The sequence below is a fragment of the Ceratotherium simum genome, chromosome 22 (genome assembly GCF_057802395.1).
Source record: "Ceratotherium simum simum isolate JZ-2026a chromosome 22, ASM5780239v1, whole genome shotgun sequence".
Taxonomy (NCBI): domain Eukaryota; kingdom Metazoa; phylum Chordata; class Mammalia; order Perissodactyla; family Rhinocerotidae; genus Ceratotherium; species Ceratotherium simum.
The window spans coordinates 15,706,184-15,729,689 of NC_141921.1; the positions used below are offsets into that span (position 1 = coordinate 15,706,184).

At 44.6% G+C, this 23,506-nt stretch overlaps 2 protein-coding genes across 7 annotated transcripts in view; one reads left to right on the plus strand and one right to left on the minus strand.

Moving 5' to 3' along the window:
• The window catches only part of CFAP57 (cilia and flagella associated protein 57), an 84,310-nt gene extending 71,627 nt beyond the window's left edge, over positions 1–12,683 (minus strand). For 2 of the 6 annotated variants that reach the window (XM_004442052.3, XM_087446133.1), the window contains exons 1-6: positions 12,530–12,556; positions 12,231–12,404; positions 8,702–9,018; positions 6,899–7,185; positions 4,532–4,739; positions 1,413–1,565 (exon numbers count right to left, since the gene is read on the minus strand). In XM_004442052.3, the coding sequence (XP_004442109.1) occupies positions 1,413–1,565; positions 4,532–4,739; positions 6,899–7,185; positions 8,702–9,018; positions 12,231–12,387 (1,122 nt within the window). In that variant the 5' untranslated portion in view covers positions 12,388–12,404; positions 12,530–12,556. Of the gene's footprint in view, positions 1–1,412; positions 1,566–4,531; positions 4,740–6,898; positions 7,186–8,701; positions 9,019–12,230; positions 12,405–12,529; positions 12,558–12,578 lie in introns of those variants that run through there. The other 4 variants (XM_087446129.1, XM_087446130.1, XM_087446132.1 and 1 more) reach the window with 4 other exon arrangements.
• Positions 12,684–12,764: 81 nt separating this feature from the next.
• Positions 12,765–20,123, plus strand: EBNA1BP2 (EBNA1 binding protein 2). The gene is made up of 9 exons (XM_004441958.3): positions 12,765–12,979; positions 13,062–13,145; positions 13,348–13,517; positions 14,347–14,470; positions 15,565–15,654; positions 17,306–17,381; positions 17,607–17,700; positions 19,353–19,515; positions 19,667–20,123. The coding sequence occupies exons 1-9, from the start codon at positions 12,914–12,916 to the stop codon at positions 19,715–19,717; spliced, it is 918 nt and encodes a 305-aa protein (XP_004442015.1). The 5' UTR covers positions 12,765–12,913; the 3' UTR covers positions 19,718–20,123.
• Positions 20,124–23,506: the final 3,383 nt, after the last annotated feature.

Below are 23,506 nucleotides of genomic sequence, written 5' to 3' on the forward strand. Positions count from 1 at the left end.
AATTTTTTAAATGAGCAAAAGATCTGAATAGACATTTCTCCAAAGAAGGTATACAAATGGTCAAATGCACATGAAAAGATACTCCACATCATTAGTTATCAGAGAAATGCAAATCAAAACCACAATGAGATACTACTTCATATCCATTAGAATGGTTATAATCAAAAAGTCAGATACTAAGTGTTGGCAAGGATACAGAGAAATCAGAACTTTCCTACACTGTTGATGGAAATATAAAACAGTGCAGCCACTTTGGAAAATAATCTGGCAGTTCCTTAAATGGTTAAATGTGGAGTTGCCATGTGACCCAGCAATTCCACTCCTAGGTATATACCCAAGAAGAATGAAAATATAAGTCCGTACAGAAACTTGAACACAAATGTTCACAGCAGCAGTATTTATAACATCCAAAATATGGAAACAACCCATAAGTTGTGGTATATCCATACCACGGAATATTATTCAGCCATAAAAAGGAATAAAGTACTGATACATGTTACAACGAGGATGAACTTTGAAAACATTACACTAAGTGAAAGAAGCCAGTCACAAAGGTCCATACGTTGGTATTAAATGTCCAGAATAGGCAAATCTATAGAGACGTAAAGCAGATTAGTGGTTGCCTAGGGCTGGGAAGGGGGTGATGGGGGGATAATAGCTAAAGAGTATAAGTTTTTTTTTTTGAAATGATGAAAATGTTCTAAAATTGACTGTGGTATTGGTTGCACAACTCTGTAAATACATTAAAATCCATTGAATTGTACACTTTAGGTGAATTGTATGGTATGTGAATTATAACTCAATACAACCGTTATTTTAAAAAAAACACCATTACTGATAAAGATACACTAAAATCCCCTACTATGATTGTAGGTGGTCTATTTTCCTTGAACTGTCAAATTTTGCTTTATATATTTTGAATCCATGCTATCAGGTGCATACAAATTCAAAACTGTAATATCTTGATGAAGTGAACCTTTTATAAGTACAAAGTGATTCTCTTGATCTTTAATAGTGCTTTTTTGTTGCAATGTCTGCAGTGTATTTATACCAACTTCCTTTGTTACTTAAAAACCAAAAAAAAGCAATAATAAGCCTTTTTATATATACATTTTGGGGCACAGGAGCAGGTATAGCAGTACATTCAATTCCTGAGGTACAGTTGCTGGGTAAAAGGATACATATAATTTAAAGCTGACAGACATCTCCAAGGTATTCTCCAAAGAGGCTGCAGCAATCACAGCCCCATCCAGGCTATCAGAGTGCTTCTACACGGACATCTTAAAATTCAAGTGTCTTTTCCTCTGTTATGAAGGGAGTGAATGAGCCCACGCCCAGCTACTTTGGATTAACATTTGCCCACGTGGTGAGCAGTCCCTGGGCTGGAAGGAAGCGCTGCTGGGAAGACTCACCTTGCTGATCTCCGTCAGGGACATGGTGATGCTGTAGAGTTGGTTCTTGCTGGTGCTAGCAATCAGGGTCTCCTCTGAGGGGCTGAAGCACAGGCAGAGGACATCCTGTTTGTCAGACTGACTCGGGTCATTGCTCTGTGGGTCCACAGGAATCTGCCCAAGACCCAAAACAGCTCAGTAAGGTCCCTGCATTGCCAGTGTGTCCTTGGGCTTCTGAGTTTTCTCAGATACTTTTAGCTTACAGACTCCCAGACCAGCATGCTTCCCGGGATCCTCCTCAGATGTGGAGAAGGGAGGGCTTGAGTTGCCTCTGTTCCTGCAGGTTTTGTATTCACCTCTAAGTGATCAGTGGCTGAATATTAAGACAGCGGCATACATAAAAATGATCAGTCTATATATCTCAATTTGAGGTCTCCTCTCAAAATAAGCGTTAGTCTAAATCCCACTCTTGCCCACCTGTTGGAAGCCACTGTGGGTACCCACCTGCACCAAGTACACCAGTGTACACTTCAGGGCAGCAGAGGGGAAGGTGACAGCCCTTATTCCACGTGGGGTGGGTGGTAGGGCAGAGAAAAGAGAAGGGGTCACACCCCTCCTGCCAGCAGTCTCTGAGAAGGCCTGTAGTTCCCAAGTAGACATTATAAATTAGATTTCCTTTTCCTTATTTCTGGAAAGTCTGGCCTGCACATACCATCTCCTCTTCCTTACCACCTAGTTATCACTCAGTTCTTCATTCCTTATAATTTTGTTTTCACTGCATCATTTACTGAAACTATCCTCATGAACATCAGAAATTTCCTGGTCACCAAAGCCAGAGGCCCCTGCTCAGTCCTCACCTTCTTGGCTTTTCTAAAGCCTGTAGCAGTGACAGTGGCATCTGCCTCCCTGGGGTCTAGGACACTGGGCTGTTGTGTTTCCCTCCCTCTGCCTGCAGTTCTGTCTTCCTCTATACCCCCTGCCCCTTCCTTACATAGTCAACTTCCCCTGCTCCACCAGGGCAGTGAGGGCTCTAGGAAGCCTTCCCTGACCCACCCTGGGATGGGTCGGCCAATATTCCCTCAACGTGCCCACAGCACCAGGGAGCTCCCTCTGCTGTCTCATTTATCACACTGTGTAAAGCAGAAAGGAAGCCTGAAGACCGAGGATTGTGTCTGTGTTGTCCCACTGCTGTCTCCTAGTGCTTGGAACAGTGTTTGGCATGTAGCAGGCACCGAGCACAGAGCCTGGGCATGGTAGGTACTCAACAGACATTTGCTGAATGAATGAGTGAATGACCACGACTTCTCAGTGTCCTCTGCTGGGTTCTCATCATGTCTCAGTCTCTAAATTAGGAAATGCTAAGTTTTGTCCTCAGTCCTGTTTTTTTCTCTGTCTATATTTTATCTCTCAGTGATTTTACCTAATAGGAGGGTTTCAGTGAAAACAATAGAAGTGAAAGTCATTACAGTGATAAACACTTAAAATAGTAAAAATAAAGCATCAACTCCATGCCAGACAGAAGCTAAGCAGCGTGCACACGCACATACTGATCTCACTCCCAAAGTCTAAACCACATTTCCAACTGCTTCACTTTATTCTGGTCTCTGGTCAAATGTCAGCTTCCTCAGGGAGGCCTCCCCTGGCCGCCCTCTCTAGAACAGAATCTCCTCTTGCTCTCTGTCCTTTTCGTGGCTTTATTTTCTTCACAGCATTGATCCCATTCAACAATCTGTTCATATTTGCTTGTTTGCTTGTTGACTGAGCCCCAGGGGCAGGCTCTTAGTGTGTTTGCCTCCCTACCATATCCCCTGTGCTAGCCCCTAGCACGGAGCTTATAGTAAACACTCAATAAATATTTGTTAAATGAATAGACAAACAAAATAATAAATTGATTTCTAAGCAAAGGAAACTCCTAATGCCTCCCATCAGTCCCCACCCACCTTGCTCTTACCCTCAATTTTCCCATCTCTGGCACCTTTTCCCAGGCATCAGGCTGACAGCCCAGGCATCACCTCTGAGAGCTGCTTACCTCTGTCCTCCACATCCACTCAAGGAAAGTCCTATAGACCTAACTTTCACAGAGGCTCTTTCCCTTCCCACTTCCCCTGCTACTCTGCCATGATCCTAGACCTCACTACTTCTTGGCTTCAGTAGCTTTTTTGTTACTTACCTGGCCCCTAATCACAGTAATAATAACTACTATTACTTATTGAGCACCAAGCACTGCATACAGTAATTTAGACAGATGTTGTTCCATCCTTTTGATAACCACGAGGGATAGGCTATTTTCTCAATGAAGAAACACAGGTTTTGCTAGATTTAGCAACTCATCTTAAGTCACTCAGCGAACAAGTGTCAGAGTCAAGTTTAACTCATTCAACGTATTTTTAACCACTTCACGTCCAATGCCTCCAAATCATCCCCACTACATTTTATAGGCAGATTGCTGTTCTTAAGCATAATACTTCTCCACCAAAAAACAGGTTGCCAGCTGAATTACATACACACTCAAGTTGGCATCTGAGATCTTTCACCAGCCTTAGCTCTCATCTTCTCCCTTTAAGTGACTTCAGTCCCCGTCCACTGGGGAACAGAATATACCCCAAACACACCACCTGCTTCCTGTCAGTGGTGACTTTGCTTAATTTGTTCCTTCCATCTGGAATTCCTAATCTGTTTCTTCCTCTCAAATGTTATCCATCCTCTAAGACCCTTCCTCAAAGATTACTGTCAAACACTCAGAACCCTTCCTGGTTCCAGATATGATCTCTTTCCACAACCATTTGTATCATTTATTCCACAAACATTTACTGGATGCTTCCTATGTCCCAGGTAGTATGCTTGACATTAAATATCAATACATATCATAATAGAACAATTTTTATGAGAACACTAAGCTTCAAAGAGAAAACAGAATTTGCCAAAGTTCTCTCTCAGGATTCAAATGCAGATCTTCTTAATTCTAAACCCCAATTCTGTCCAACTCATCCTAAAACTTTCCTCAGGATAAATGGCTCAAGTCCCCGTTTCTGCTCAGCACTACGGTGGCTCTCCTCCCCATCAAACTCCTTGTCAGCACTGGGCTACTGCAGAACAGGTGCCAGTAGGACCCCACTTTTGCTTCTTCCTCCCCTCCTTACCCGGATTTCCCTGCTCTCACGGTAAAAATCCTTCTCTTCCATCTTCTCAAACAGTAGAACTCTCCCTGGCCCAGCAGAACAGGCAAATCCCTTTGAATAGGCCGCAATGGCAAACACCTGGGGCATGGTTATCTGGCTGTGGCTGCTGGTCGTCACGACCCGTTCATAGGAAGGGACCGGAGAACTGATTGTTGGAAATTGGATCAAGCTAGAAAAAGAAAATAGGACATGAAGTTTACAGATACAATCCCAAGGAGATGAATTCTGCTAGGGATGAGAAAGAAGGGCTGTCTTTGGGTGTGGAAGAAAACCACCCAGTTTGGGCCCCTTTCCCAGAGCTAAAACGTTACTCTTTGGCCAGGGAATGCTCCATGAACTCCAAACAAAGATTGGAAGGTTACACATTTATTTGGTAGTCTCACAACCTCGTGTGGTCACTACTACTAATGTTATTATTATCTTCATTTTGTTGTTTAGAAAAAAGTGGCTCAGAGGAGTTGAGTTGTCTAAGATCACACAATTTATTATTTATTTATTTTTGTGAGGAAGATCAGCCCTGAGCTAACATCCATGCTAATCCTCCTCTTTTTGCTGAGGAAGACTGGCTCTGAACTAACATCTATTGCCAATCTTCCTCCTCTTTTTCCCCCCAAAGCCCCAGTAGATAGTTGTATGTTATAGTTGCACATCCTTCTAGTTGCTGTATGTGGGACGCCGCCTCAGCATGGCTGGAGAAGCGGTGCGTCGGTGCACGCCCAGGATCCGAACCTGGGCCGCCAGTAGCGGAGCGCGTGCACTTAACCGCTGAGCCACGGGGCCGGCCCCTAAGATCACACAATTAGTAAGTGGAAGAACTGAGATTTGAATCCAGGTTTCCTCCCTTTCTCCCACCCTCCCTCCCTCCCTCCCTCCCTCCTTCCTTCCTTCCCTCCTTCCTCTCTTTCATTCATTCATTCATTCATTCATTCATCCATTCCTATAACAAATATTTATCGGCATTATACTGTGTTAACAACTCTGTGAAACAACGGTAAATGAGACTGCCACAGTTCCTGTCGTCAGAAGCTTATAGTCTGGGGAGGATGTGATAAGGACTGTTAGGGGGAAGCTGAGTAGGATGGGAGCAGCCAGTCAGCAGGTCACAAGGATTTTCTGAGGGCAGTTACTGAGGAGGTGCACCTATCCGAGAGGAGCAGAGGCTGAGAGCCCCCGGCTGAGATCTGAAGGATGAACAGGAGTACGTCAGGTACGTGTATGTGTCTAGAGAGTAGGGTAGTGGGGGGGGGGGCAGAGAGAACTACACATGGCCACACCCCAGAGCAGGAAAAGGGCACACAGCATGTGTGGTAGACAGAAGCAAGAGCGGATGCTCCCAACGTGAAGAAGGCTCAGAGCAGCAGGGATGGGGGGGCCAAGTCCAGGAGTTTCGGCTGTATTCTTGGAGCCCTGGACCCACTGAAGGATTATGAACACAGCAAACTGGAGAGCACAGGGACTTATTAGGAAACTTAACATACTCATGACAAAAAAGGAGATGTTATTGGCATGGGGGATGGTGAGAAATGGGTGGACAGACAGTTACTGAGGAAGAAGAATCTACAGTATGCCATTGTGGTCGAGGGCTCAGGCTCTGTAGTCAGACAGATCTGGGTTTGAATTCTGACCCTGCCACTTAACGGTGCTGTGATCTTGGGTGAGTCACTTAACCTCTCTGAGCCTCAGCTTCCTTGTCTATAAAATGGGCATGATAATAATATGTACTATACAGGTAAGACTCAAATGAAAATATCAAGTACATAAGGCAGTATCTAGTACATACATTATGATATGTGTGAGAGATGATTATTATTGGCTGTAGAAGAGGTAAAATTGGCCTGAGCCCCCACTTTAGCCCATAAGCTTTTGTCAGATTTCCTGATAACATTTTCTTGCACTTCCTTGTTGTTCTGCTGCCTCCTACCGAACTGTAACGTCCCTGAGGACCTGTGTCCCCAGCACCTAGCAGGATGCCTTGCACACTGTAAGGACTTGGTGGACATTTATTGAATTGATTCAGTAAATCAGGCAGCCAACAGAAAATATATTTTGAAAATCTGTAATTTCAAAATATATTTTGAATGACTAGTCATACTAAAATGCTTATAAAATGAGGTTAAGTATAAAAATAAAAAGAATTGTCTCTAGGCTACAGTCATATAACTGTCAAATTTGTGCTTGAATATAGAGGACCAGTAGAAAGGCAGAGGGAAAATGAAAAGAGTTGATTTTAAAGGTAGAGTGATTTGCAAAGAATGCTGTTTTTGGTGTAACGCTATTAGTACGATGAGCATATTTTCACGAGCGCACCAGCCCAGGGGGCGCCATTACCTCTCTGATTCCTGGATCATGTTCAGGTTCTTCGTGTCGCTGGTGGACTCCTTGACCATTATGCTTGTCTCCCAGCGCTGATCTCCAGATTCAAAGAGGAAGAGCCTGCCGGTGTCAGTGCCAACGACAATCTTGTCATCAGACACCCAGGTGTGGGCTAGGTAGTTCTGGGGTTCTCCCTTCTGAAAGTTGGTTTGCTTCAGGGTTCCCTCGGCAAAACGGAGAAGCTTAAACATCCCATTTCCAGTGACACAAACCTGAGTGTTGTCCTGGGGACTGAAGCTCACCTGTAAAATGTGAAAGATGAAAAGAAAAAGATTTATAAAACAAATCTTGATGCAATTATTTCCCATTTTACTAATTAATATTTATTTTAGGTAGCTCAGAGTATCCTTTAAACATCACTGAATCATATAATTTTGATACCCTATTTGACAACAGCACAGATCTATACCCATTATATTCACAGGGCCCATGAGTCTCGAACCAGGAAGCCTACAAAAGTCACCTTAAAAAGGCCACTAGGAAACCTACAATAGTCACCTTACAAAGGCCACTAGGAAGCCTACAATAGTCACCTTACAAAGGCCAAAAAGCAGGAGGAGCAGGTCTCAACAACAGCAAAACTGTGCAAACAAAACAGAATGAAGGCTCAGCTGGAAACGCAGAAAAATGAGGATGTGGCAGGTTCACGTGCCCTGTCCAGGGGGAATGAACCACGTATCAGAGACTTCTATGTGGTCTCCTACCAACAAGCTTCTTTATCTGCACCCTCATTCCAGTCTACAGGAATGGGCAGCCAGCCTGCCACCTCCATGAGATCGTGAGCCCTGAGGGGCTGTGGCTTTTTCATCTCTGTATTCCCAGCGCTGGGTTCACAGTGGGCATCCAATAAGCATTTAGGGAATCTATTTGAGAGGAGGTGCTCTCTGCTCTGATCAGGGATGCTGTACCAGGCCTCATCGTGGCCTGGATGAAATAATTTTCTGGCTCTACCTGCCTTTGGTCTGATTCTGTGGTCACCAAGCAACCTTCTGGTTATTAATTTCATCTCCCAAGTTCTCTATGACTAGGGAGGAAATACACTGGATAAATGATGGGAGTGTTCTGGCTGTGATATGCTGGTTTCTACATCAGCCTCTTGTGAGAATAACTGAGTCCATGCCTGAGATGCTGACTAGCTGGTATCTCTGAACATGAACAGAACTGAGTTCTTGAGCTTCTAAAACAGAGTACTAGACCCTGGACTGGGTTGACCGCACCAAGATAAAACTCTTTCGGAACCACTGCCTAAGCAGTCAACCAGCCTCCTAACAGGTCCTCTTCATTTTTGCCTTCAAACCAAAATTCTGTTCCCCACATAAGTGTAATTTCAATGACAGCTTCCTAGAGATCTACCATCACATTACATTCCTGAAATCTTCCCACTGTCCAGCAATGCTGCTGGGGAGAGGCCAGGACCAGGAAGAGAGAGTGAGTTTGATCAGCCCACCTCTGGGCCCGACCTGTGACCAGAAGGCAGTTCTGGGCCAGAGTAAAGAAGACAGGCACTGGAGTCAGGGACTTCCGGCCCGGCTATTCACTACCTCTGTGATCTCAGGTGAGAGACTTAACCTCTTGGAGGCACAGTTCCCTCATCTGTAAAATAGGGATAACAATTATGCACACCAGATATGGTTGTGAGACTAAATTTAAAAATGCATGTTAAGAAATTAGCACTGTTCCTGAAACATAGAAAGCATTCAATAAAAGAGAGCTCTTACTATTTTTATAATCGGCACGATACTTGTCTGCTGGGCATACCTGGTAGACAGAGCTGTTCTGAGAGTCGGTTCTGATGATGGCCATTACCTTCTGTTTCTCCCACAGCCAATAGACAAGGTTTGACTCTGGAGGTGATGTCTGAGTCAACAGGTATTTGGAGTCTGGAGAAAAAGCCATGCTAACAAATTTCTGAACTGGGAAGTCAAAATTATTAAGGATTTTGCGCTTCCGGCAAGGGATGGACGACAGTTCATAAATGGTGATGACAGGTTTTTCTTGCACAGTCTCGGAGACAGCGAGGTATCGCCGATTGGGACTGATGGACAAGGCCAACATGTCCTGACTCTTGTCTGAGCCTGCAAACAGAGGTGGAAGGGGATAATGAGGGTAGATCACGCTTTCCCCAAGATCCAGCATGAACCGGGCACAGTGGTGGGCAGTGCTGATGCGACAGGAGACAAGAGCAGATACGGGTAACTGTCAATCCGTGCGGTCCCTTGGTACAGCTATGTCTGGGGTATTATGAAGTGACAAGGATGGGCATCTCACTGAGGCCAAGGTGAAAGGAGAAGTCAGGGAACGATTCCCGAAGGAGGACAAAGTGGGATGGGGGATCGGCAGGTGGTAGGAGGAGCAGAGGTGCAGATGTGAGAAAGGGTACAGCCTGGTGGGAGAAGCGCAGACAGTGGGCTACTGCTGGAGCACTGGATGTGAGCCAGGGGCCACCAAAGACAGGTCTAGAGGGGTGGGATAGGGTCAGGTCATAGATGCCTCTATGCCTTCAGTGGCTGGCACTCAATGCTCTTGTCTACTTTTGAGGCTGGGATGCTGACTACTGGCTTCCTCAGACTCCCTCCCAGTTAGGTGACCTATGTGATGTTCTGACCATGAGACAGATGCAGAAGTCTGCTGGACTGGCTTTATGGTGAAGTTGTGCTTTCTTGAAAACCAGGATGGATGCACTCTACTCCTCTTTTCCTGGAATATAGAGGTGATATCTGGAGATATCTGGAGTCATCTTGCAACTGTGAGGTAACGAGCAAAAGAATGACAGCCATGGTCCTCTAGAAAGCAGAGCCTGTGGCAAAGATTCAAGTGCACGTACTTTATTTGGGAAATGCAGAGTCACTTTATGATTTTCCTGGGCCCTAGGTACTTTTGCTTTCACGGGCCCCTTCCTCCATTAAAAAATGTTAAAAATTATATTTTGTGACTGCATTGGTATAAAGAGGAATATAATCCAAGTTGGATTCATTATTATATATTATTATTAAATTCATTTTTTCCTGATTTTGAAATAAGTTAAAATTAAAATATGTTCTTGGGTCCCTAAAAGTATCATGGGCCCTTGGCTTGTCCCTACTGCACCTTGTGGGTAAGTCCTCTATCTCAGTCAACAGCAACTCCATCCTTCCAGCTGCTCAGGCCAAAAACCTTGCTGCTTCCTTTTCTCTTCCACCCGACCTCAGGTCTATGAGGAAATCTGTCAACTCCACTTTCAAAACACAGCCAGGATTTGATCTCTCATCACCACCCCTATTGCCTGCAGCCTGCTCCAAGCTACCATTTTCTCTCACCTGGATTATAGCAATAGTCTTTCAACTGGTCTCCCGCTTCCTCCCTTGCCCCTCCGTAAATCTATTCTCTATACAGTAGCCAGAATGAACCTGTTGAAACACGTCATATCATGTTACTCTGCTCAGAATCCCTCCAGTTTCTCATTTCACTCAGAGTAAGAGCCCTTGACCTACAAAGCCCTATGTGCTGTTGCTCTCCATTACTTCCCTGCCTCACCTCTCGCTCCCTACTCCTCCATTCACTCCACTCCAGCCACACTGGCCTCCTTGCTGTTTCCTAACACACTAAGCACCACGCTAACTCAGAGGCGCAAAGGTGAAAGGCAAAAGTATACAGCAAAAAAGAGATAATATAGGAGAATATATTAATAATCTTGGGGTAGGGAACAATTCTTTAACAAGACACAAAAAGGAAAATGTTGATAAACCTGACTTCGTTAAAACTAAGAATTTCTGTCCATCAAGATACCATAAGAGGAAGAAAACATAAGCTCCAAACTGGGAAAAATTATTTGCAATACGTATATCAGACAAAGGATTAGTACACAGAATATATAGTGTGCCCATAAGTCAATAAGAAAATTACCAAAAAAACCATAGAAAAATGAGTAAAAGACTTGAATAAAGCATTTCACAGAAGACTAAACAGGAATAGCCCACAAACGTGAAAAAATATTCATCCTCATTAGTAATAGAGAAACGCACACTAAAACTAACAAGATACCCTTTCTTGACCACCAGATTAGCAAAAAATTAGGAAGTTGCACAATACCAAGGATTGGTGAGGTTGTGGAAGAACGGCAACTCTCATGCACTCCTGGTGGCAGTGTAAATTGGTACTACCACATCACCCAGTAATTTTAGTCCTGGCTGTGTGCCCTGGAGAATCTGCACACATGGATGAGCATATATGAATGCAAGAATGTTTACAGTGGCATGGGATTGTTTTGTTTTGTTTTGTTTTGTGAGGAAGATTAGCCCTGAGCTAACATCCGATGCCAATCCTCCTTTTTGCTGAGGATCCGTGCCCATCTTCTACTTTACATGGGATACCACCACAGCATGGCTTGACAAGCGGTGCCTCGGTCCACACCCAGGATCTGAACCTGCGAACCCCCACAGCTGAAGCGGAGCTCGCAAACTTAACCGCTATGCCACGGGGCCAGCCCCGGCATGGTTTTTAATAGCAAAAAATTGTTTCCCAAATGTCCACCAACACTAGAATGAATAGATACATTTGAGACATTAGATTCATACAATGGAACTTCGTATAGCAATAAAATGAACTCAAGATGCATGTAACATGTATCAAGATGCACTAATCTCAAAAGCATGATGTTGAACAAAAGAAGTAAGTTACAGAATACATATACTGTGACTCCATTTATATAAAGTTAGTAAATAGCAAAAACAAAACTATATCTTACATAGGGTTACCCATGTATGTGGTAAAATGAAATGTAACAAAGGGTGGAAAAAGAGAGTAAGTGATTAAATTACAGAAATCATGTATATCATCAACAAGACCAGTGCGAACAAAAACAAATGTAACAGTACACAAATAGATATTTGTGATTTGGGATAAAGTCTCCAGTGTCTTCATCATACATGAATTCAAAAGGTGCTGTAATGAAGGTAGTGTACTCTGGAAAACCGTTGGACAACTCAAAAAGTGGCCCTGGTGATAACAAAGACAATGATACTGAAGATGCATGAAAAGAGACTCTCTAAAAAATTTTTTTTCATTAAATCACAGTGGAAGAAAAGCACTTTTAAATTAACATTATTTTACATGTGACTTTAACTATGTATGTGTGATTGATTAATCTATATATTAAATAATGCAAGTAGACATGTATTTCTTCTACATTTATAAAACCATATGTATATTCAAGTTGGCCAAAAAACTTTCCTTTCAATCGTTGTGTCAGGATTATGGTGTTACATCTGGTAGATACTGTTAATGAGCGTCTGGACGGAAAGAGTTTTACCTGGAATGAATTTTTGCCACTTCTGATCCACATTGTATTTCACACAGTGATTTCCTGAAGGAAATATAATGATCTGTTCATCGAAGAAGAAGATATTGTTGGCCACGTGGGATCGAAGACCAAAAACATGCAGCGACTGAGCTACCACGGTCGACATGGTCCGCAGCCCGAGTTCTGCGGGAGACCGAGCGCTGCCGGTGAGGGTGAAGCGCGTCGCCCCGCCCCGCCCCGCCCCCGAAGTCTCCCGCGCCGCGTCCCCGCGCCCTCCCCGGCCCGCGCTGCTCCCCTTTCCTTCGCACCTTCGCGGCTTCCTGCTCGTCCTGACGACCCCCCGGTACCCCCTCCCACCTTTCGCTTCTTCTCGGATCCCCAGACCACGCACGTATCCACGGACAGTACCGCTACGGAGCCCAAGCAACGCCGGCACGTTCCAGCGCCGCGGCGGTTCCCATGGCAACAGCAAACCGGAAGTGTGGAGCAGCGGCCGGAAGCGGAAGTCCGATGAAAAAGTCCTGCAGCCGTGGTGAGTAGAGGGAGCTGGGGCGCTTCGAGTCCACGTGGAGCCGCGGCCGGAGAACAGGGGCTGAAGGCGGGCCGCGGCGGCGAGAGGCGCGCTTTCCCCGCCGCGCGGGCCTCGGGCCACGCTGCTCCCTCGGGTAGGTGTCGGACGTGCGCGCCGCGAGATGGACACGCCGCCGCTCTCGGGTTCAGACTCGGATTCTGATGATTCTCTTGTCACGGACAGAGAGGTCAGTGTCAGCCGAGCTCGCGGGCCAGGCGCGGGCGAGGGACCCCTGCACTCTGGTACTGACCGCCGATTGTGCGCTGCAGTTGCAGGATGCGTTTTCCCGAGGGCTCCTGAAGCCAGGCCTCAATGTGGTACTGGAGGGGCCGAAGAAGGCCGTGAACGACGTGGTGAGCTCGGGCGCCGGGTCGGGGTACTCGGACGTGGGATGCGCACAAGGCTCTGCGGTGCTTGGGAGACTGAGTTCTTGTCCCAGGAAGCACGCAGCCTGTGCGTTACGAGGGCGGTCAGTTTCCCGTCCGGGTACTGGGGGCTAGCGCTTTGTCCGTGGGCTTGTGCTCTTCTTGTGAGCTCAGTGTCTGAATTTCCTAGAATGGCCTGAAGCAATGTTTGGCAGAATTCAAGCGGGATCTGGAATGGGTAGAAAGGCTTGATGTGACCCTGGCTCCGGTGCCGGAAATCAGTGGACCTCAGTCAACATCTCAGAGCAAGGATCAGAAAGCTGTTGATCCGGAAGATGACTTCCAGCGGGAGATGAGCTTGTATGTTTTAAAATGTGGGAGAAGTTGTGGGTCCCTATGCTAGAGAGTGGGGAGAGGGGGCAAGTAGTGAGCGTATATTACTCAGAAGGTAGCCTAAGCTTGGGAGTAAGGACAAAGGCTTCTCTTGATTAAAAAGATCTGGGAGGGTCGGCCCCGTGGCTCAGCGGTTAAGTGCGCGCGCTCCGCTGCTGGTGGCCCGGGTTCGGATCCTGGGCGCGCACCGACACGCCGCTTCTCTGGCCATGCTGAGGCCGCGTCCCACATACAGCAACTAGAAGGATGTGCAGCTATGACATACAACTATCTACTGGTGCTTTGGGGGAAAAAAATAAATAAATAAAAATTAAAAAAAAAAAGATCTGGGAGATTTTCCTTGGTTGAGAGAATAGCCCCTTGGTCCACCAGTCACAATTCAAGGTCCAGTTTATTTTATTTTGAAATACTCAGTTTTCAAGTTTTTTGTGCATTCAATTATAAGGACAAAAATTTACTTATGGAAGGTTTTTATATGGACTTTTTTTAGTGACTACGTAAGAATTCATAATTGGAATTAGTTTGTAAGTTAATGGGTACTTTTAGAGTGGTCATTTTCTTAAATTACTTATTTATTTTTAGCAGTATTCCCCTGCTTTTTAAAAAGTGTGTACAGCTAAATTTCTCCCAGATACTAAGTTAGTGAGATTTTATTTCAGTTTATGTGTGTGTGTTCTTGCTGGTGGAGGTCAGATGTTGTGAGTCCTTCTGACCTTGGCTAAGTCATGAGAGGCAGTGAGAAGGAATGTGAGGGCCCTCTCCTGTAGCTGATTTCACACCTTGTCCACATCCTCAGCTACCGCCAGGCCCAGGCCGCAGTGCTTGCAGTGTTACCCCGCCTCCATCAGCTCAAGGTCCCTACCAAGAGGCCTGATGATTATTTTGCAGAGATGGCCAAGTCTGATCAGCAGATGCAGAAGGTAAGAAACAAGGTTTTCTCTGGAAAGCTGTGGCTTTGTACTTAAGTATTTTCAGCTGGCTTGTCTCCTATAATGTTTAAAAAAAGACAGCTGGATAATAGGGAGCCAGTTGTCACAGGACACTTATTATCTGGATTGTCTGCTTCAGACTCAGGCCAGTCACCACCAATTAGATAAATATAAGGAGGACTTTTTCCTAATTTCAACAATTAAGGGGAGGAGAAGTACTGTAAGAAGTGTGGTCCCTGAGGTGAAGATGGCCTTTTGCATTTCCTAGCTGGCATGGCGGCGTGGTGTGTAGAAAAACACAGTGCTTGTCCCAGCGTTGCCCGGGGGCAGTGCTATAACCCGTGGACAGTCCCTTTGCTCTGGGCCTCAGTTCTGTCTTCTATAAAATGAGGGATTTAATATATGGCTCAGGTGTATTATGATTTAGAGTTAGGTAGAACTTGGTCCTCATTTAACTGCGGGAGGAAAGAGAATTGCCAAAATCTAATCCTAGATTTGTTTAAATAGTTCCCTTGGGTCTCAAGCTGGATTTTCAGGAGCTCTTGTCTTGGTGGTACTCCGGGAAGCTAATGTCGAGATGACCCCAGACACGTCTCTGTACATTCACATTGACAGCTGCTCATCTTTTAACTGAAATGTGTGTGTTTGATGGAAGAGGCTAGGTCCTTGACATCTGTCTGAGTTTTTGATGTGTGTGTGATATATTGGAGAAGGGAACTGAGACTGCATGCTGGTTTAACCTCAGTTTGCAGACACTAGGGATGGGGGAGAAGTTAGTTTCTCCTGGCACAGCTGTAAGCAGGCGGTTTTGTATAATGGAACAAACAGCACACTGGGAGTGGAAAGGCCACTTTCAAGTTGTAGCTCCACTGCTGATACTTTTGGTATCTTGGACAAAGTGCTCAGCCTTTGGGCCTCCTTATCCTCATGTGTAAAACACAGGGCTTGGAATAGATGATTTACCAGGTTCCTTTGAACTCCACAGTTTGCAGAACTGGAAATATCTGTTTCCTGCTCCAATGCACCCTAAGTACCGGTCATCCCAGATTCAAATTAACATAAGCTGACAACATTTTGTGTTTTAGATTCGACAGAAGCTACAGGCTAAACAGGCCGCCATGGAGAAGTCGGAAAAGGCTAAGCAACTGAGAGCACTTAGGAAATATGGAAAGAAGGTGAGAAGGAAAACGTGCAGGGAGTAGGATGAGCAAGTGTGTTTCTCAGGCCAGATTGCCATGGTCTGATTTGGTTCTATGCCCCGTGTGTGTTTGATCTCACAGTGGGGGGTGTGTGCTGTCTTTCCTTGAGCATAGTCTTTCCTTGACACCACTGTGTCACCAGGAGTAGTGCGGTAACTGCAGGCGAGTCTGTCACCTCTCTGGGCTTCACCTTGCACATCTGTACAGTGAAGAGTTGGGATCAGATCAGTGGTTTCCAAAGCTGACCTCACAGCAGAATCACCTGGGGAAATCTTTTAAACCAGCTCTCGGCCTCAGAATCTCTGGGGAATCTATGTATGTTTCCTTCCCTTCCCCCAAAAGCTTCTCAGATGATTCCAATATGCATCCGGTTTGAGAATCACTGGCCTAAATGGTTGTAAAGTCCTTGAAGGAATCATATTATTGATTGTCACCCAATCTGAGAGAAAAAATGGCACCTGTGTGTTTGAACTATGAATGTCTATGTTCTAATGTAAAACCAGAACAGGCATACCATGAAACTTGTCTTGGTTTTTCTGCTTTATTTCGTGGTCACCCAAGAAAGAAGATGATAGGAATTAAAGTTAGGGTTATGGGAAGAAATGAGTATAAGGAGGATCAGCATGGGTGTTAAGACTTTGTCAACATTTTGACCTAAACACTTCTGATCTGGGGTGCTGAGCTCAGTCTATATTTGGACTCATTTCACTGATAGATCCTCAGTGGAGTAAGAGTAGATTAGCGTCCTGTCCTCTGCAGAAGGGCAGCTGTGGATTTCTTGGATTGATCTGGTGGTTGATGGCTGAGATCAACTCAAAGACATGGGCAATTGGTTTAACGTAATTTATCAAAAGCAAAGAATTCAGCTGGGCCTGTTAGCTCACTGTTTCTAATTTGAGGAAACCTCAGCGCCGTGGTTCTCAGCTGGGGATATTTTGCTTACCAGGGAACATTTGGCAATGTCTGGAGACATTTTTGGTTGTCATATCTTGGGGGGGAGTTGGCTTCTGGCTTCTAGTGGGTAGGGGGCAGGGATGCTGCTGAACATCCTGCAGTGCACGAGATGGGCTGTGCAGCCCCCAGCAAGTAATTATGCTGTCCAAACTGTCAGTGGTGTTGAGACTGAGAAACTCTGCCTTAGAGTATAAACGTCTCCTTTTGTCCTTAAAGGTTTTTTTCTTTTTCGTTTTTTGGGGAAATTGTTTTTTTCTGTTGGTACTTGTGCCTAGTGACAGTAGGTTAGATATTTAATCTGCCCAGATATAATGAATGGGGAGAATTGGATGTAGACTTAAACATGATTTGCTACGGTTTTGTAGGCAGGATTGTGTAATGGGGTAAGAGTGCAGACTGCCTGGGTGTGGATCTCAGCTCTGCACTTTCTCACCTTGTGACTCAAGCAAGTTACTTAACCTCTCTGTGCTTCACTATGGGGGGTGATAAGAATTTCTACTTCACTGGGTTGTTGTGAAGATAAACTGAGAATATACTTAGAGCCTTAGCATAGTTTTGGCACATGGTAACAGTTCAGGGGTGGTGGTGTTATCACAGTGTTGTTCCTGAGAGGATGTAGACACTTGCAGTGATTGTTTGGAATGGGGGTAACAGTCCTGTGTCCCTGTCCCAGGTGCAAACAGAGGTTCTTCAGAAGAGGCAGCAGGAGAAAGCACATATGATGAATGCTATTAAGAAGTATCAGAAAGGTCAGTATGTCTCCTTCCTAAGCATGGAGAGACCTGCAGGACTGGGTACCTTAGGGTTGATTCCAATACAGAGTCTCTGCAGCCTTGGGAATTGTTGGAGCTAAGGTTTGGGGATGGTGTGGGGAGCGAGATGTGCCTCTTAAAATCAATTCAGTAACAACCTTTTTTTGAAGTTTAAGCTTTTAAAATGTGATGGCGCTGATCAAAGTACTTCCTCACTCCCAGGCTTCTCTGATAAACTGGATTTCCTTGAGGGAGATCAGAAACCTGGTGCCCGGGGCACGAAGGAAGGAGCTAAAGGCCAGCAGATGAAGAAGGGGTATGAACTATTTTTGTTTAGTTTTGTTTTGTGGTGGGTGCTGTGCCAGCAGCTCCTGAGTGCGGCAGGGACCTCCACAAGGAGAGGCCCAAGAGTGCAGCTGCTGCCTGCGGCCAGACTTACAGGGCCGTGTGCTGGGTCCTTTTAGCCATATCAGTCTTTGAAGACAAAGTAAGGCGATTTAAGGATTTGGCACATTTTAAGTAAATACTCAATAAAAGTTGATTTCCCATTTCACAGTGTGATGGTTAAGAGCACCTAACCTAGGGTTCAGATCCGGACTCGGCCCCTCATTAGGAGGGGAGCTTTGAGCAAGTTACTTTACCTATCTAGATGTTAATTTCCTCACCTGAGAAAATTGTATGTGCCTCATAATGGTATGAAGATTAAAAGATGATAATGTTAGATATTATAATAGTTCTTTTTAGTTTACCTTTACACATACCTGGACACCAGGCCTGGGGGAAATGATAATTTCTGTGTAACAAAGTAAGTGCTATGATAGAGGCATTTAGGGAGTAGTATGGAAGCACATTTTAGAAATGTCTGACATGGTCCAGGGTTCAAGGTCTGGTGATGGCTTCCTGGAGGAGGGTCCCACCTGAGCTTAGTCTGAAGGGTGGGTAAGAATTAACCAGAAGTCTAGGAGAGACACAGATTTTGGGGAGAGAAGAACACAAATGAGTAAGAGCATAGAGATGAAAACAGCAGGTTTGTGTGAGGAGCAGCAAGCGTCTGGTGTCAGTAGGAATACAGTGTGAGGCAGGGAGTGCTGAGGGGCAGCTGGGTGGGGCCCCGGGCCGAGTCACAGAAGCATGTTTGTTTGCCTTCTTGAGAAGCTTGGGCTTTATCCAGTAGGTGGTGGGGGACACTGATGGGCTTTACTCAAAATAATGAGCAGGTCATATTCATGCTTTTAAAAAGTTACAGTGGTACTTGTGTAAGTGATGGGCTTGAAGGAGGCAGGGAAATTGATTAGGAGGCTATTACAAAAGTCCAGAGAGCAATGATAATGACCTGAAAGTGGTAATGGGGATACAGAAGAGAAAATGAAGAAATATTCACGGGGTTAGATTAGCAGAACTCAGTAATTGAGTTGGGTGTAGAGAGTGAAAGGAAGAATCCAGGCTGACTCCCAGGTTTCTGGCCTGGGTGGCTGAGTAGATGGTAGTACCACCTACCTCATGTTAGGGCATATATCCTGGAGGTGAAACCAGGCTAGGAAGGGAGATGACATGGGATCTGGGATATGCTAAATTTGAGATTCCTGTAGAATGACCAGTTATAAAATTTATTACATTTGAATGTTAACTGCATGTAATAAATTGAGACTAGAAACAACTGAGGATGATTTAGCAAGATTTAGTTAAACTAGAAAGCTTTCCAAAGATAAATGGTGAGCCACAGATGTATGTGTGTCCTTTCCTGGTTCTTGCTTTGTTAGTTTTCCTGCTCTAGTGGTTAAAACTGTAAATAGACGAGCTTGCCTGGGGAGTTGGTAGAGTAAGAATGGAGGGCTAAGGATGAGATTCTGGGTAACAGTGGTGTCTAAGGGGCTTTGCCTTAAGACAGGAAATTGATGGTATTGTTGGGCCATGAGATTCATCAGGATTTGCAGTGCTGCAGGTGAGCTGTAAGACTGCTTTTTCCAGGCCCAATGCAAAACGACGCTATAAAAACCAGAAGTTTGGTTTTGGTGGAAAGAAGAAAGGCTCCAAGTGGAACACTCGTGAGAGCTACGATGATGTATCCAGCTTCCGGGCCAAGACAGCTCATGGCAAGGGCCTCAAGAGGCCTGGAAAGAAAGGGTCAAATGTAAGTGAGCCAAGGGATCAGGTGAGAGGCCAGATCTGCCTCCTCTCCCACCCCGACACCCACCTGCTCCCTTTCTTTCCCTGTGTATCCTGACACTGGGGCAGAAGGCCACACTGCTGTGTGACCACATGTGGTATTTCTTTTTCTGTAGAAGAGACCTGGTAAACGGACAAGAGAGAAAATGAAGAGCAGAACACGCTGAGCAGCATCTTTGTAAACAGAACCAAGAAAAAGGAATGAAGACTTGCGATTTCATGGTGCAATTGGATCCCTTCTGTTGGTTTCTTTTTGTAAAAAATTCTTTCAATAAACTAAAGAAAAATTTTCAAAGAAATATATACTCTTGGTTAAAAAGTCAAGACAGATTTAGAAGTTACTTTTACATATTAAATAATATTGCTATTTATTGATAATAATTTAGACTTTGAGTCCAAATGGCCTTCCTTTTATGATAGATGAAAATTTAACTTACACCCCTCCCAATTCCTCTTTCCCCCCCCTTCCAGATACTTGTATCATGATTTTAGATAAATCAGGAATCAGTGTTTATATCGTTACGGTTGTATAAATACCAGTCACTGCCATGATAAAATTTCCTTTGTGGTACAGCTTCTGGTTTTTCGTTGCGTTGATTGTCACCTTATATTTTTCTATGTGTCTAATTTTCCTTCTCTATCCTTATTTTTTCTTAGATGCTTTGTCATTTACCTACCTTATAACTTTCCTGCTACAATCTACGTCTGTCAAACCACTGTCACCCTGTCTCTTCTAGACCTTCTAGATGGGATCCACTATTTCCTGGATCCCAGATTTTCCCGTCTTAGCTTATGCCTTCTTTTGCTGTATACCACATTCTAGTGTCTTCCTAGGAAGGGGAACATGGGAGGTGAATTTATCTCCTTGCATTTCTGCAATTGCCTCTAATTTGGCTGCTGTGAATTTTCCCTGAGAGCGTTGCTGGCCCAGATCTTTGTCTCACAGCCTCTTGTGTTGCCACTGGGAAGTCAGTGCCATTCTGGTTCTCATTCTTCCCCCAGAAGCTTTTCTTCTCTCCGCACCTGAGATTCCATGATGGCCTGTGGTGGTGTGGGCCTCTTCTCATTCTTTGATTAAGGTATTTGGAAGGTTTCAGCTTCTTCAGTCCTGGCAGATTTTATTTGATAACCTCCCTCCTATTTTCTTTGTTCTAATTCTGGAATTTCTGGTAATCAGATTTTGAACCACTTCTGCTGATCTTCTAAGTTTGTGTTTGTATTTATAGGGGAAAGATTTCTTTTTCTAAGTCATTTTGTTGAATATTTATTTTAGCTTTCATTTTTCATTTTATCCCCCACAAGTTCTTTATTCTCTAATTGCTTGTTTTTCATATCATCTTTTTTTTTTTTTTTTTTTTTAAGATTTTATTTATTTTATTTTTTCCCCCCAAAGCCCCAGTGGATAGTTGTGTGTCGTAGCTGCACATCCCTCTAGTTGCTGTATGTGGGACTCGGCCTCAGGATGAACGGAGAAGTGGTGCCTCGATGCGCACCCGGGATCCGAACCCGGGCCACCAGCATCGCAGCGTGCGCACTTAACCACCAAGCCACAGGGCCGGCCCATCATATCATCTTACTCTTACTCTATAGATGCAGTATCTAATCATATCTAGAATATGAGTTATAGTTTTGGTTTTTAAAAAGAGTTTTCTTCTGTTCCTTTCATTTGGTTTCCTCAGATTTCCCCCCCCTTCCCTGTGCATTTGGTCTCCCTTTTTATGGTGAGCCCTGTGGAAGTTAAGATCATGGACTCGGGGCCAGATTGCTGGGCTTGACACCTGGCTCTGCTGCTTCCTTGCTGTTTGACCTTGGACAAGATAGTTCTTTGTGCTGTGTCATCTCTATGTAGAACCAAATAGGGTTCCTGTCAGCCCTAATTTAGTTAATATATGTGAAATGCTTAGAACACTGCCTGCCATATCATAAGCATAAATGCCTGCTTAGGATTATTTTGCTGGGGTGGCTTTCCTTAATGTCTGATGAGCCTCAGTGGTACATACTTGAGAGGTACTCAGATGCTGGCTGGAAGCTATGCATAGGACAGACATGGGTGGGCAGGCGATGTTACGTGTTGGGCTTTACTGTGTGCTGATAGAGTGAGAGGTCAGTTTACCTGTCCTCCCTCTCTCCATTTCCGTTTAGAAACCATACTTTAAGGAGGCTACAAATATCTGAGAACTATATATTCTTAAGCAGGAAGAATAATTTATTTCCACATTATTTCCTTTCTTGTAGCATCACTGGTACATGAAGAAGGACATTTCTGGTTTCATATGATACTGAGTTTCTAGTACCAAAAAAATGAATGTAGTTTCTGTTCAATTTTGTTCGATTAACAAACTTCTGAGCAAATAGGTCATCTTTTCAGAAGACCAAAATATTTTACCCTGGCCTGTTTTTGACAATCTGTACATTAGTGAATGGGGTAACATATAGTAATTCAAATATGGAGTCTCAGAATCGGTTAGAGACTTTAATTATGTGTGGAACATATTGAGAGTGGTTTTTTTTTTTTCCCTGGGAAAGATGTGCCCTGAGCTAACGTCTGTTGCCAATTTTCCTCTCTTTTTTTTTCCTCCCCAAAGCCCCAGTGCATGGTTGTACATTCTGGTTGTAAGTCCTTCTAGTTGTTCTATGTGAGCCGCCACCACAGCACGGCTACTGACAGACGAGTGTGGTTCTGCGCCCGGGAATTGAACCCGGGCCGAAAGCAGAGTGCACCAAACTTGAACCACTAGGCCATGAGGGTTGGCTCATATTGAGAGTTTTAAGAAAGGAGAAAACAGGTTAACAGCTTTTCACATTGGTAGAGCCAAAAGTAAGTTATTAATGCTAAGTACTTTCAAAAGATTTGAAAACTATGTATCTTCCTTCTATTTTTTTTCTTTTTTGTATAGCATATGGAATCACTTTCCATAATTGCATTAGAACTCACTTACATCACTTCCTCTACTATCCCAGTCCTCAAAATAAAGTATAAGCAGGGTGCAGGCAGTTTTATCCCTCGTTGTGCTTTAAAATGCAATTACATGCCTTGAAAGATAGGTAGGAACCCAGCAGTTCCCAGTACTGAGTACCGGCTGTTATTGCTTTTCATGGTTCTAATATGCATGGATCTTAGTTATCAAGGTGCAGTTAAATAACAGCAGTCTCAACAACACTGTTCACATTTCAGTTACTGAAGTGTTGTTAACAATGAGTAATTGCAGAAAGTAGAAACTTGGCAGTCTGCGAATCACTACGTAAATAATAGATGCATAATGATTAGTGACCAGTCGTGCCTTCCATGACTTCCATGACTGCTCGCTGCCCCTCTGTTCCTCAGTGCATGCACACATGGCAGAGTGCAGTTGTGTGGCCTCCCAGCAACAGACCCACATGGCATTTTACAAAAGTGCAATTGAAAGAAAGAATTGACCAACAAACATGAAAATGCAGCAAAGAGTGAAAAGTGATAAGATTGGAAGTAAAATTTGAATGGAATGCAAATGAAGTTGTGGGAGAAGTAGCTGGGGAGGGAATGGTGGCCACGCTGCTGCTGCTCTGAAGGCGAGACGCAGTCAGAGAGGAAGGGAATGCAGCTGAGACTGGAAACGCAGTCAGAGAGGAAGGGAATGCAGCTGAGACTGGAAACGCAGTCAGAGAGGAAGGGAATGCAGCTGAGACTGGAAACGCAGTCAGAGAGGAAGGGAATGCAGCTGAGACTGGAAACGCAGTCAGAGAGGAAGGGAATGCAGCTGAGACTGGAAACGCAGTCAGAGAGGAAGGGAATGCAGCTGAGACTGGAAACGCAGTCAGAGAGGAAGGGAATGCAGCTGAGACTGGAAACGCAGTCAGAGAGGAAGGGAATGCAGCTGAGACTGGAAACGCAGTCAGAGAGGAAGGGAATGCAGCTGAGACTGGAAACGCAGTCAGAGAGGAAGGGAATGCAGCTGAGACTGGAAACGCAGTCAGAG